General features: G+C 40.8%; 1 protein-coding gene across 3 annotated transcripts in view; it reads left to right on the forward strand.

Moving 5' to 3' along the window:
• LOC122033614 (uncharacterized RNA methyltransferase pc1998-like) overlaps positions 1–13,010 on the forward strand; it is a 69,855-nt gene extending 56,845 nt beyond the window's left edge. For 2 of the 3 annotated variants that reach the window (XM_042592674.1, XM_042592676.1), the window contains 3 exons: positions 11,288–11,367; positions 11,985–12,282; positions 12,743–13,010. In XM_042592674.1, coding sequence (XP_042448608.1) covers positions 11,288–11,367; positions 11,985–12,096 — 192 coding nt within the window. In that variant the 3' untranslated portion in view covers positions 12,097–12,282; positions 12,743–13,010. Of the gene's footprint in view, positions 1–11,229; positions 11,368–11,984; positions 12,283–12,742 lie in introns of all 3 variants that reach the window. The other variant, XM_042592675.1, reaches the window with a different exon arrangement.
• The last annotated feature ends 256 nt before the right edge of the window (positions 13,011–13,266 follow it).

Here is a 13,266-nt window from a genome sequence, read left to right on the forward strand (position 1 = left end):
AGCCTTCTTTGTGACTTCAATGAACTGCTCCCACCTGCGGCCGATCCTGTTGAAGAGCTTGAAAATCGGAAGAAATTTTTTATGTCTTTGGCTTTATATGGTCTGCCCACAGATTATTCTCATGTCCGTGACCAGATCCTGGGCAGCCCCACAGAAGCTACCATGGAAAATACCTAGGCGACTCTTCTCCGTGTCCCGGGCAAAGTCTTGATGATGCCTTCTTCTGTTCCTGTCGACTCGCCAGCTTTGGTCTCTCGACACAAAGGACCTCCACCTCGCAAGGGTGGCAAAGGACGTCCTTGGTGTGATCATTGCCACCGACCGGGACACACGATTTCAGATTATTCGGAGTTCTGTTGCTTCCGCAGCTTCCGCTTCACAGTTAACACCGGATTCGACCCCACTTCCTTCCTATATTGACTTTCTGAAATGGTTTGAGGATCGATAGGCTTCTGGTTCCACTGCTACCATTGCACATGCTGGTACTTCCTTTCTGGCATATCTCGTTCTTGGTCCTTGGGTTCTTGATTCAGGGGCCACCGATCGTATCACGGTAATAAATCCCTTTTTCCTCTCTCACTGCTTATGGTAATTTACCAATGGTCACCATGGCGATGGTTCCCAAACTCAATCCCAGGGTATTGGTATTGTTCATCCTTCTTCATCTCTTTCAATTCATAATGTTCTTTATGTTCCCGGCGCTCCTTTTAATCTATTGTCGATAAGTCAACTTACTCGATCTCTTGATTGTGTCATTTCTTTTACTAACACGTCTGTTTCCTTACAGGACCGGAGTACGGGGAGGATGATTGGCTTCGGATGTGAATCTCATGGCCTATATCGGCTTCAACAACCCTCTTTTGTTGGTTCGACGGCGGCATCTCCACTTCTTATTCATGCTCAGTTGGGACATCCAGGTCTTAATAAGTTGAAACAGTTACATCCTAGTCTTTCTCACTTAGAGTCTTTATCTTGTGCGTCGTGTCAATTAGGCAAGCATGTTCGTAGTTCTTTTTCTCCTCGTATTGATAGTCGGGCTATGTCTCCTTTTGCTTTGGTTCATTCTGATGTTTGGGGTCCAGTCGTGTTTCTTCTACAATGGGGTCAAGGTATTTTGTTACTTTTATAGACGATTTTTCTCGTTGTACATGGTTATATCTAATGAAGGATCGTTCAGAATTGTTTTCTATTTTTGAATCCTTTTTCCTTGAAATAAAACTCAATTTGGTACTTCCCTTTGAACTTTACAAAGTGATAATGCACGCGAGTATTTGTCTACTCAGTTTCGTACCTTCTTGACATCTCATGGTGTGCTGCATCGCACGTCTTGCCCTCATACCCCAAAACAGAATGGGGTTGCAGAACGCAAGAATCGTCATCTCCTTGAAACCACTCGGACTCTTCTTCTCCATTCTCATGTCCCTCATCAGTTTTGGGGTGATGCGGTACTTACTGCGTGTTATCTCATCAATCGCATGCCTTCATCCACTCTCCAGGGTAAAATACCTCATCAGGTACTTTATCCACATCAGTCCCTTCATCCTCTACCACCTCGGGTCTTTGGTTCTATTTGTTTTGCTCATGCTCTTGATCCCGGCATTGACAAACTCTCTCCTCGGTCTCATAAGTGTGTCTTCCTTGGGTACCCACGGTCTCAGAAAGGGTACAAGTGTTATTCCCCTACTCTTCGTCGGTACTTCATCTCTGCTGACGTCACATTCTTTGAGTCGGTTTCTTTTTTTGGTCCTTCTGCTTCACAGGCTGAGGTTTCTCCCTCTCCACCTGCACCAGTGACTATCTTTTACCCTCCGGAGGCGCCTTTATCACCTCCAGCCTCGTCTCCTCCTTTGCAGGTTTATCAGCGTCGTCCTCGTTCTGCTTTGCCGCCGAACAACACTGACACTGCTGTGGGCACATCTTTGGAGCCAAGTCCTTCGTCGTTTCCTCCGGTCCCATCTCCTGACTCTGATGTTCCTATTGCACTTCGAAAGGGTATGCGTTCCACTCGTAATCCTTCTCCTCACTATGTTTCTTTAAGCTATCATCGTTTTCCCCCATCCTATTATTATTGTCTGTCTTCGCTGTCGTTTGTTTCTCTTCCAAAGACTGCAGGTGATGCCTTTGCTCATCCAGGATGGAAACAGGCTATGCTTGATGAAATGAGTACCTTACAGAGCAGTGGGACTTGGGATCTCGTTCCTCTACCTCCTGGGAAGTCAATGGTTGGTTGTCGATGGGTGTTTACGGTAAAAATTGGTGTATACGGCACGGTTGATCGGCTTAAGGCTCGTCTCGTCGCTAAAGGCTATACTCAGGTATTTGGATTGGATTATGGAGACACTTTTTCTCCTGTTGCTAAGATGTCTTCTGTGCATCTTTTTTTATCTATTGCTGCAATTCGCCATTGGCCCCTTCATCAATTAGACATCAAAAATGCATTCTTACATGGTGACCTGCTCGAGGAAATCTACATGGAGCAACCTCCGTGTTTTGTTGCTCAGGGGGAGTCTTCTGGTCTTGTATGTCGCTTACGGAAATCTTTATATGGTCTCAAGCAGTCACCTAGAGCATGGTTCAGTAGATTTAGTACCGTAATTCAACAGTTTGGCATGATTCGAAGCGAGGCTGATCGTTCTATTTTTTATCGCCACTCATCTACTGGTTGCATCTATGTAGTGGTTTATGTTGATGATATTGTCATCACAGGTAATGATCATCTTGGGATTTCACAAGTATAACAACATTTTTTCAAACATTTCTAGACAAAGGATCTTGACAAACTCAAATATTTCTTAGGGATAGAAGTGGCACAGTCTAAAGATGGGATCATTATATCCCAAAGGAAGTATGCAATGGATATTCTGGAAGAAACAGGAATGTTAAACTCAAAGACAATCGATAATCCCATGGATCCTAATGTCAAGCTCCTACCAAATCAGGGGGAGCCTCTTTCAAATCCTGAACGGTACAGGCGATTGGTAGGGAACCTAAGCTACCTTATTGTCACTCGTCCGGATATCTCATTTGCAGTAAGCGTAGTAAGTCAGTTTCTTAGCTCTCCATGCAAAGAACATTGGGATGCAGTGACTCGCATTGTTCGATATATCAGGGGTGCACCAGGAAAGGGTCTTTTATATGAAGACAAAGGGCATACTCAAGTCGTAGGATATTCTGATGCAGATTGGGCAGGATCTCCCTCTGATAGAAGATCCACTTCTGGATTTTGTATATTTGTCGGAGGTAACCTTATTTCTTGGAAAAGCAAAAAACAGAATGTTGTGGCAAGATCCAGTGCAGAGGCAGAATATCGAGCTATGGCTATTGCTAGTCAAGAACTTATATGGTTAAAACAGTTGCTTCAGGAACTAAGGTTTGGAGAGGTTATAGAAATGTCACTCATATGTGACAACCAGGCCGCTATGCATATTGCCTCAAATCCAGTCTTCCATGAGAGAACAAAGCATATTGAAGTTGACTGTCACTTTGTCAGAGAGAAAGTCATATCTGGAGAAATATCTACTAGTTTTGTCAACTCAAATGATCAGCTAACAGATATATTCACTAAATCACTTAGAGGTCCTCGGATTGACTACATATGTAACAAGCTTGGTATATATGATCTATATTCTCAAGCTTGAGGGGGAGTGTTAGAATAAGTATAGGGGTATTTTGGTCTTTTGGTTTATTTCTTCTTTTCTATATAAAGGCCTAACTCGTGGTTCCTAGAGACACGAGATTTTAGGTTTTACTTTGTACAGTTTCTATTAAGAGAAAACTGTGTATTAGACACTACGGAGTTATTGACTTATATAGAGAAGGATATACAACATAATTACAATAATACCCCTAGTTATTACGTTACAATATTCTAACACTTTCAAATGTAAATATTATTAATTGATTTTTGGTTGAAAAAACTAGTAGATATTTCTCTTAAAATGACTTTCTCTCTAACAAAGTGACAGTCAACTTCAATATGCTTTGTCCTCTCATGAAAAACTAGGTTCGAGGCAATATGCATGGCAGCCTAGTTGTCACATATAAGTGACATTTGTGTAACCTCCCCAAATCTGAGTTCCTGAAGCAACCATTTTAGCCATATAAGCTTTTGACTAGTTATAGCCATAGCTCAATACTCTGCCTTTGCACTGGATCTTGCCACAACATTCTGCTTTTTGCTTTTCTAAGAAACAAGGTCACCTCCGACAAATATACAAAACCCAGAAGTGGACCTTCTATAAGTGGGAGATCCTGCCCAATCTGCATCAGAGTATCCTATGACTCGAGTATGTTCTTTGTCTGCATACAAAAGACCCTTTCCTGGTGCGCCTTTGATATATCGAATAATGCGAGTCACAGCATCACCATGTTCTTTGTATGGAGAGTCGAGAAACTGACTTACTACACTTACTGCAAATGAGATATCTGGACGAGTAACAATAAGGTAGCTTAGTTTCCCTACTAATCGCCTGTACCGTTCAAGATCTGGAAGAGGCTCCCCCTGATTAGGAAAGAGCTTGACATTAGGATCCATAGGGCTGTCTTTGAGTTTAACATTTCTGTTTCTTCCAGAATATCCATTGTATACTTTCTTTGGGATATGACGATCCCCTGTTTAGATTGTGCTACTTTTATCCCCAAGAAATATTTGAGTTTGCTGAGGCCTTTGTCTGGAAATGTTTAAAAAGATGTTTCATCTGTGAAATCCCAAGATGATCACTACCTGTGATGACAATATCATTAACATAAACCACTACGTAGATGCTGTTGGTTGCTACTCGGAATATCGTTCTGTTTTCCCTGTACAAAAATTTGTACAAGTACAGAACTTAACCTAGCTACCCATGTGCTCTACTGAAGTTAAACTTGGATTGCAAACGATGCTTAACATTATTAATCCAAGTTGCTCTTCAGAAGTTAAACTTGAATTGGAAATGACACGAAATCGAAACATAAAATCGCTAGCCTCTTGTGTTGGTGTTTCAGAATCCATGCAAAGAAAACTAACTAATTAATTCGAAGCGGAAACCATTAATTAGTTATACCTTTCTTTGTAGCTAAAGACCTCTTGATCTTCTGTTGTATTCCTCTCCTCTTCTTGGACGTTGTGTGGGCAACGATCTACCAAAATGGAATCCACCCGAACCACTTCTTTGCCTCCAAGAAACTCGAGCCACCAAGGGATGCCAAAATAGGAAATTTCCTTCTTCTTCTTCTTCTCCTCTAAACAACCGGCCACCAAGGATCTCTTCTTTTCTTTTCAAGTTTCGGCCACCAAGATGAGATAAGTGCCAACCTTAGAAAGAAGAAAAGGAAGAGAAGAAGATGGTGCCGCCGACCTAAGAGAAGAAACAAAGTGAGAAGAGGAAGAAAGAGGGCCGGCCACAAGGAAGAGAAGAGAGGAGGCAAGGCTTAGGTTGTGTCTCTCATGAGGCATCCTCTCCTTCTCTTTTATAATCCTTGGTCATGGTAAAAAGAAAAGTTTTAAACATAATTAAAACTTCCTTATTTATGGCCTCCCTTTAAAAAAGAAATTTTATCAATAATTAAAATATCTCTTTTAAATTTCCTATTGTACATGGCAACAAAAGGAAAATTTTAAAATTAATCTCTCTTTTAAAACATGTAGTCAACTACAAAAAATGAAAGGTTAATTAAAACTTCTCTTTTTAAATCATGGTTATAAAAAAAGAAAATTTTATCAATAATTAAATCTCTTTTTTAGATAACTACAAATAAGGAAAGATTTTAACAAAATTAAAATATCTCTTTAATCCTTTGTAGATAGCTATAAAAGGAAATATTTTAAAAATTTAAAACTCTCTTTTAAAACCATGAGGATGACTATAAAAGGAAATTTTCAACAAAAATTAAAACTTCCTTGTAACTTATGTGGTCGGCCACATCTTGGACACCAAGATGTGCTTGAGGCCGGCCACCTCTTGGGCTCCAAATAATGCTTGGCCGGCCCCCTTGCTCCAAGCAAGGATGCGTCCGGCCCATTACTTGGGTAAGAAGTGGACTTTGTGGATACAAGGCTTTATAGAGGCTATAACAGAGACCAAGAGGAGAAATTGATTTTGGTCTCCCGATGAGCTTGAGCTTCTTGTGTTCGCCCCGAACACCTAATTCAAGTTCATCAATAATAACTCATACCACTAAAGAGTTATTATTGAACTACCGCACCAATCTCGAATTACATTATGGGCTCCTTATTATGAGTGCATTAATCTCCCTGTGTTTAAGATATCGAATGTCTATTAATTAAATGAGTTACTGACAACTCACTTAATTAATATCTAGCTCCAAGAGTAGTACCACTCAACTTTATTGTCATGCCGGGCTAAGTCCACCTGCAGGGTTTACATGACAATCCTTATAAGCTCTTCAAGGGACATCATCAACCTAAATTTACTAGGACACAGTTTCCTTTTATAATCAACAACACACCATATAAATAATATTATTTCCCAACTTATCGGGCCTATTGATTTAACGAATTAAATCTCACCCATTGATAAATTAAAGAAATACATACTAAGTATATGCGCTTGTTATTATATCGGGATTAAGAGTTGCACACATCCATAATAACAAAGGTTTTGTTTTTTATGTAGTCAGTATAAAAAGAAACTACCTCAAATGGTCCTACTCAATACACACATAGTGTACTAGTGTAATTTTATAGTCAAGATAAACTAATACCAAATTACACTACAATCACTCCAATGGTTTGTCCCATTCCATCTTGGTTATGAGCTACTATTTATAATTTATAAGGAACTGATAACATGATCTTCTGTATGGCACCACACACCATGTTATCTATAATATAAATTAAATGGACAACTGCATTTAACATAAATGCAGACATTTGACCAATGTGATTCTTATGTTATATAAAAAGCTAGACTTTTAGTATACATCCCAACAGATGCAACCAGTAGATGAGTGGCGATAAAAGACAGAATGGTCAACCTCGCTCCGAGTCATGCCAAACTATTGAATTACAGTACTAAATCTATCGAACCATGCTCTGGGTGATTGCTTGAGACCATATAAAGATTTCCGTAGGCAACATACAAGATCAGAAGACTCCCCCTAGCAAGAAAACATGGAGGTTGCTCCATATAGACTTCCTCGAGCAGATCACCATGTAAGAATGCATTTTTGATGTCCAACTGATAAAGAGGCCAATGGCAAATCGCAGCAATTGACAGAAATAGGTGTACAGAAGATATCTTGGCAATAGGAGAAAAAGTATCCCGATAATCCAATCTGAAAATTTGAGTATAGCCTTTAGTGATGAGTCGGGCTTTAAGTCTATCAACCATACCGTCCGAACCAACCTTCACCGTATACACCCATCGACAACCAACAACTGACTTCCCAGGTGGTAGAGGAACGAGGTCCCAAGTCCCACTACTCTGTAAATCACAAATTTCATCGAGCATAGCCTGTTTCCATCCTGGATGGGCAAAGGCATCACCTGCAGTCTTAGGAAGAGAAACAGACAAGAAGGAAGAATGACAAGAATAATAGGAAGGAGAAAGACAATGATAACTCAAAGAAACATAGTGAGGAGAAGGATTACGAGTGGAACGCATACCCTTTCGAAGTGTAATAGAAATATTAGAGTCAGGAGATGGGACCAGAGGAAACGGTGAAGGACTTGACTTCAAAGATGTGTCCACGGTAGTGTCAGTGTCGGTTGGCGGCAAAGCAGGACGAGGACGACACTGATAAACCTACAAAGGAGGAGACGAGGTTGGGGACGATAGAGACGCCTCCGGAGGACAAAAGATAGTCACTGGTGCGAGTGGAGGGAGAAACCTCGGACTAGGAAGTAGGAGGCCCAAAAAATGAAACCGAATCAAAGAATATGACATCAGCAAAGATGAAGTAGTGACGAAGAGTAGGGGAATAACACTTGTACCCTTTCTGAGACCGGGAGTACCCAAGGATCACACTTATGAGATCGGGGAGAGAGTTTATCAATGCTAGGATAAAGATCATGAGTAAACATATAGAACCAAAGACCCGAGGTAGTAAAGGATGAAGAGGATGTTGAGGGTAGAGGATATGATGAGGTATTTTATCCTGGAGAGTGGAGGAAGGCATGTGATTGATGAGATAACACGCAGTAAGTACGGCATCACCCCAAAACTGATGAGGAACATGAGAATGGAGAAGAGTTCGAGTGGTCTTAAGGAGATAACGATTCTTGCGTTCTGCAACCTCATTCTGTTGAGGGGTATGAGGGCAAGACGTGTGATCCAGTACACCATGAGATGCTAAGAAGGAACGAAATTGAGTAGAAAGATACTCACGTGCATTATCACTTTGCAAAGTTCGAAGAGAAATACCAAACTAAGTTTTGATTTTATGAAAAAAAGATTGAAAAATAGAAAATAATTCTGAACGTTCCGTCATCAGATATAACCATGTACAACGGGAAATATCATCTAAAAAAGTAACAAAATATCGTGATCCCAATGTAGAAGAAACACGACTCGGACCCCAAACATCAGAATGAACCAAAGCAAAGGGGGTCGTAGCCCGACTCATAGTGTGAGGGGAAAAAGAACTACGAACATGCTTACCTAATTGACACGACTCACAAGACAAAGACTCTAAGTGAGAAAGACTAGGATGTATGTAATTGTTTCAACTTATCAAAGACTGGATGTCCCAACTGAGCATGAATAAGAAGTGGAGATGCTGTCGCCGAACCAACAAGAGAGGGTTGTTGAAGCCGATAAATGCCATGAGACTCACATCCGAAGCCAATCATCCTCCCCGTACTCTGGTCCTGTAAGGAAATAGACGTTTTAGTAAAAGAAATGGCACAATCAAGCGACCGAATAAGTTGACCTATCGACAATAAATTAAAGGGAGCTCCGGGAACATAAAGAACATTATGAATAGAAAGAGACGGAGAAGGATGAACAATAACAATACCCTGGGATTGAGTTTGGGAACCATTGATCATGGTGACAATAGGTAAATAATCGGAAGTAGTGAGAGAAGAAATAGGGATTTATTACCAGTGATATGATCGGTGGCCCCAGAATCAAGAACCCAAGGACCTGAAGAGCGAGATATACCAGCAAAGGAATTACCAGCGTGTGCAACGGTAGCAGTGGAATAAGAAGCCTGACGATCCTCAAACCATTTCAGAAAGTCATTATAGGAAGGTGGTGGGGTCGGATCTGGTATTAACTGTGAAGTGGAAGCTGAAGAAGCAACAGAACTCTGAACGATTTGAGCAGCGCAAGGAGCTCGACCATGTAGACTCCAGCACTTATCAATCGTGTGTCCCGGTCAGTGGCAATGATCACACTAAGGACGTCCTTTGCCACCCTTGCAAGGTAGGGGTCTATTGTTGTGTCGAGAGACCAAAGCTGATGAGTCAACAAGAACGGAAGGGGGCATCGTCGAGACTTTAGCCGAGACACGGAGGAGAGTCGCCCAGGTATTGTCCATGGTAGTTTCTGTGGGGATGCCCAGGATTTGATCACGAACATGAGAATAATCTGTGGGCAGACCATATAAAGCCAGAGACATAAAAAATTTCTTCCGATTTTCAAGCTCTTCAACAGGATTGGCCGCAGGTGGTAGCAGTTCATTGAAGTCACAAAGAAGGCTAGAGACCGAACCCAGATAAGTTGACATTGAATCCTTAATCTGATGAGCACTGAGGATGGTCATGAGATCTTCACAAACTTGATAGAGCCGCCGAGAGGTGTTCTTAAAGAGTTGTTGAGCTTGTGTATAAACAACTTTGCAAGTTTTGTGAGTACAAAAGACATTCCAAAGAGATGGATGATGGTGGCTCGGATAATACAACACAATTGAGCGTCAACCTTCTTCCATAGAGGACGATCGACGACTTGAACATCTTCTTCAGTTTGAGTGAGATGTGTCTCATAACCCTGCCCAATAAGCCAAAGCTCAATATGAGATGCCCAAGAGACATAATTCTTACCATCCAATTGCTCGAAAGAGAGGAGTGCAGTGATATGATTGGTAAAAATTGAGATATCTGGCTTTGGGACGCTGGATGTAGCCATTGATTATTTTGGAAGGGGTGGCACCAGCAGCACGGATAAGGCAGGACAGAAGCCGTAGCGGCGATATGCTCCTCACCGAGGGAGAGCTCAACCTCGACGTGATCAAGAGCGCAAGCGTTTGGATCTTTGTGCGCATCGAGAAGACGACCCAAAATCCTAGCTCTTCTGCCTATGTCGCTCAAAGCGCTGTCGAGTCATTGGCAGGCTGCGGTGTTCCACTACGGATCTATAAACTTGGTCACAAAGCCGTGCAGATCGGCGCACCAAAAGGCGATGGAGGTGACGAGGAAAGCAGGGGTGCTGCTCTCCTATGACCCCAACCTCCGGCTGCCTCTGTGGCCCTCGGCGAAGCACGCGTAGCGTCGGAGATGAAGATCTGGACGTGCTCGCGGCGTCGGGGTAGGCACGACCGAAGATGTTGAAGGTGAGGTAGAGCGCCAGGCGTTGACGATGAGGAGCGGCACGCTGTAGACGCGAACGAGATACCAGAAGTCGTGGAGAAGCGACTTCTTTTGTCGGAGGGGACGGTAGAGGTCTAGGTCACGAACAAAAAGCGAGCTCGGGTGCTCGGCTTCCAGTGAGCTCGAGTGCTCGGCTTCCCGCGAGCACCTGGTATTCGCGGCCAGGAGAGTGAAGGAGGCGGCCGGCGTCGGTAAGGAGATGGGTTTAAAGTGAGGTGGAGCCATCGGCGAGCGAAGGAGATGCGCTTTCGCCAGAGAGCGAGGATCGTGAGGTGTAGGCATCGGCACGAGGGAGACGCGAAGATGGGAGGCGGCGACGGTAGAATCGGGTGGAAATTAGGGCAATAGGAAGTTAGGGTTTTCTTTTAATCTCGCTCTGATACCATGTTAAGAGAAAACCGTGTATTAGACACCACGGAGTTATTGACTTATATAGAGAAGGATATATAGTATAATTATAATAATACCCCTAGTTATTATGTTACAATATTATGACAGTTTCATTTAGTTTGAAAATTTATTTATAAATTGATAACTGAACCTTAACCACCTTACCAGCAAGGGGAAAATGTATGGCAACCTTTGACTTATTCATACTAATTGCTCGTTAGAGTATTCTGATTATTTATACATTTCTTGCATCATATGGCATCTTCTAATTTGAAGTCCTTAGCTGTCTACTTTTTGTTGTGAAGATAACAGAGTGCCTTGGGGTCTTCTCCAGTCAATTTACTAGTCACAATTTTTCAACAGGATTGCAAGAACCTGCTGTCATCTCAGATGTGGTATTTGGAAAAAGCTTATGCTTTTAATTTCTTTCCTGGTACACAGAGGTAGTGTTTAATTATAGAATTTGTCTACAGCTATAGAAATGATTCCATCACTTGTTTTAAGTCAACATTCAGTGTAGATTTAGATTGAGTAGCTATCTAGAGATTCATATTGAAGTATTCACCAGGTTATGTTTTTATATTCAACATCCACCATCCTCAACGTTTAATAGTACTATGGATGATTAAAAAGAAGATAACCAATAATACGATTTTAGATTATTTCCTATTAATTTAAATGAACTCTTCATCGTCTATAGTTTGATTGATTAACTGTTTATTCAAAATTTAGAAAAGTTTTTTTATCTAAAATTAATTATTGACTAACCATTTATTCCTTAAGCTTGATCTGATAGAAATTTCAATTTATGTACTTGTGAATATTTTATTTAGACATTAAGTGGATAATGTTGGTATAAGCTGTATGCATTCAACCAAATTCTGAAACGCTCTTGCTAGTTTTGGTTGCATGATATTGGAACTTGTCAAAATGTCAAGGCAGTCATGTGAAATTGTAACAATTTGGACTATAGATGAGAAGACGTCCAATGTGGCACAGCTTTGTTTCTGCTTGAAAGTTTTTTTGTTCCTTATTATTGTCAATACTTTTTCTACTACAGCATGGAAGTGCTAGCCGTGTTCAAACACGGTCCGCGAACAAGGCAAAAGAAGGTTGTGTTCAATCAGGGCAAAAGGAGAAAGAGGGAAACAAGGAAAAAAAAGACTCCATGATGATTGATGCCACACATGCTGACAATGAAAACTGCAAAAAATATTTTTTTTAAAAAAATGTCTTTATTGTCTTTTCTGCAACTTTGTAGTTTGACTATTTGCAATTTTCTGTAGTAAGTAATAGGTGGGAGCCTGAATCTTTGGATCAGGGATGGGCATCAGTCAAAATTCAGTCGCTTAAAGCAAGTCAGTAAAGATTTTCCCAGACATTTTTTCTAATTTAGCCGTGGATGATTTTGATTTTTTTTTTTTTTTTGTTTTCGAACGATCTTTCCTAGACATTTATGTAAAAAAAAGGCAATATGTATTAAGTTAAGCTATTTGGGATTTGCGTTGTCTTTTTTGCCTCAGCTATTCTGAAATCATACAGAGGTATGCATTTTTCTAATGTATTTGTGATACACTTCGTGTTCATGACTGCATGCTATAAACTTTGGTTGCTGAATGCAGAGAACTCATAATGAATAGCCAAAGGCTTTTCTTTAAATACTCTAGATGCTTTTCATAACTACTATTTATTTTATTGATTTGAGCTGAATCATATATATGAGAAGCCTTTTATGAGATTTATCTGGTGTATCTGCAAACGACCACTATTAACACACTTTACACCGTCTTGACTTCCATTAATTGTCTCGTTAAACAGGCTGGAGTTAGATGACGAATGAGCAAGTATCAAGCTGTTGCTGAAATTTAAAGACAGCCAGATGATCAAGTTATGATGCCTAGCTATCCATGAAAACTAGCCACCTTTCAAGATGTCGACTAATTTAGCAAATCATGATCAAAAAGCATGGGGCACATTCCTAGCGTAACAACTATTCATGATCTGTATATCAAAAACAGCCATGTGTTCTGAGAATGCTCATTAGCATGAGATTCAAACAATGTGATGTTCTATTGTATTCCTAACATGTGCATTCTTAAACAGGGGGAAATAATAAGTTTTAACAAATTCATGCCATGAGAGTCAATCTCACATAACAAATTGATGAAGAAGTTGAAAAGTATCACAGAAAAGTCCAATAAAAGTATTGCAATCTTCCAACCAGGTTTTTTCAAGGTGTAGGATAGTGCAAAAGAACGGGAAATGTTACTGAAAGTCCAATATAGTTGTCTATTGAATGATAAATTGAAGTACATCTCTAGTTTAATGAGTCCTTGTGCAAG

The sequence above is a fragment of the Zingiber officinale genome, chromosome 11B (genome assembly GCF_018446385.1).
Source record: "Zingiber officinale cultivar Zhangliang chromosome 11B, Zo_v1.1, whole genome shotgun sequence".
Taxonomy (NCBI): Eukaryota; Viridiplantae; Streptophyta; class Magnoliopsida; order Zingiberales; family Zingiberaceae; genus Zingiber; species Zingiber officinale.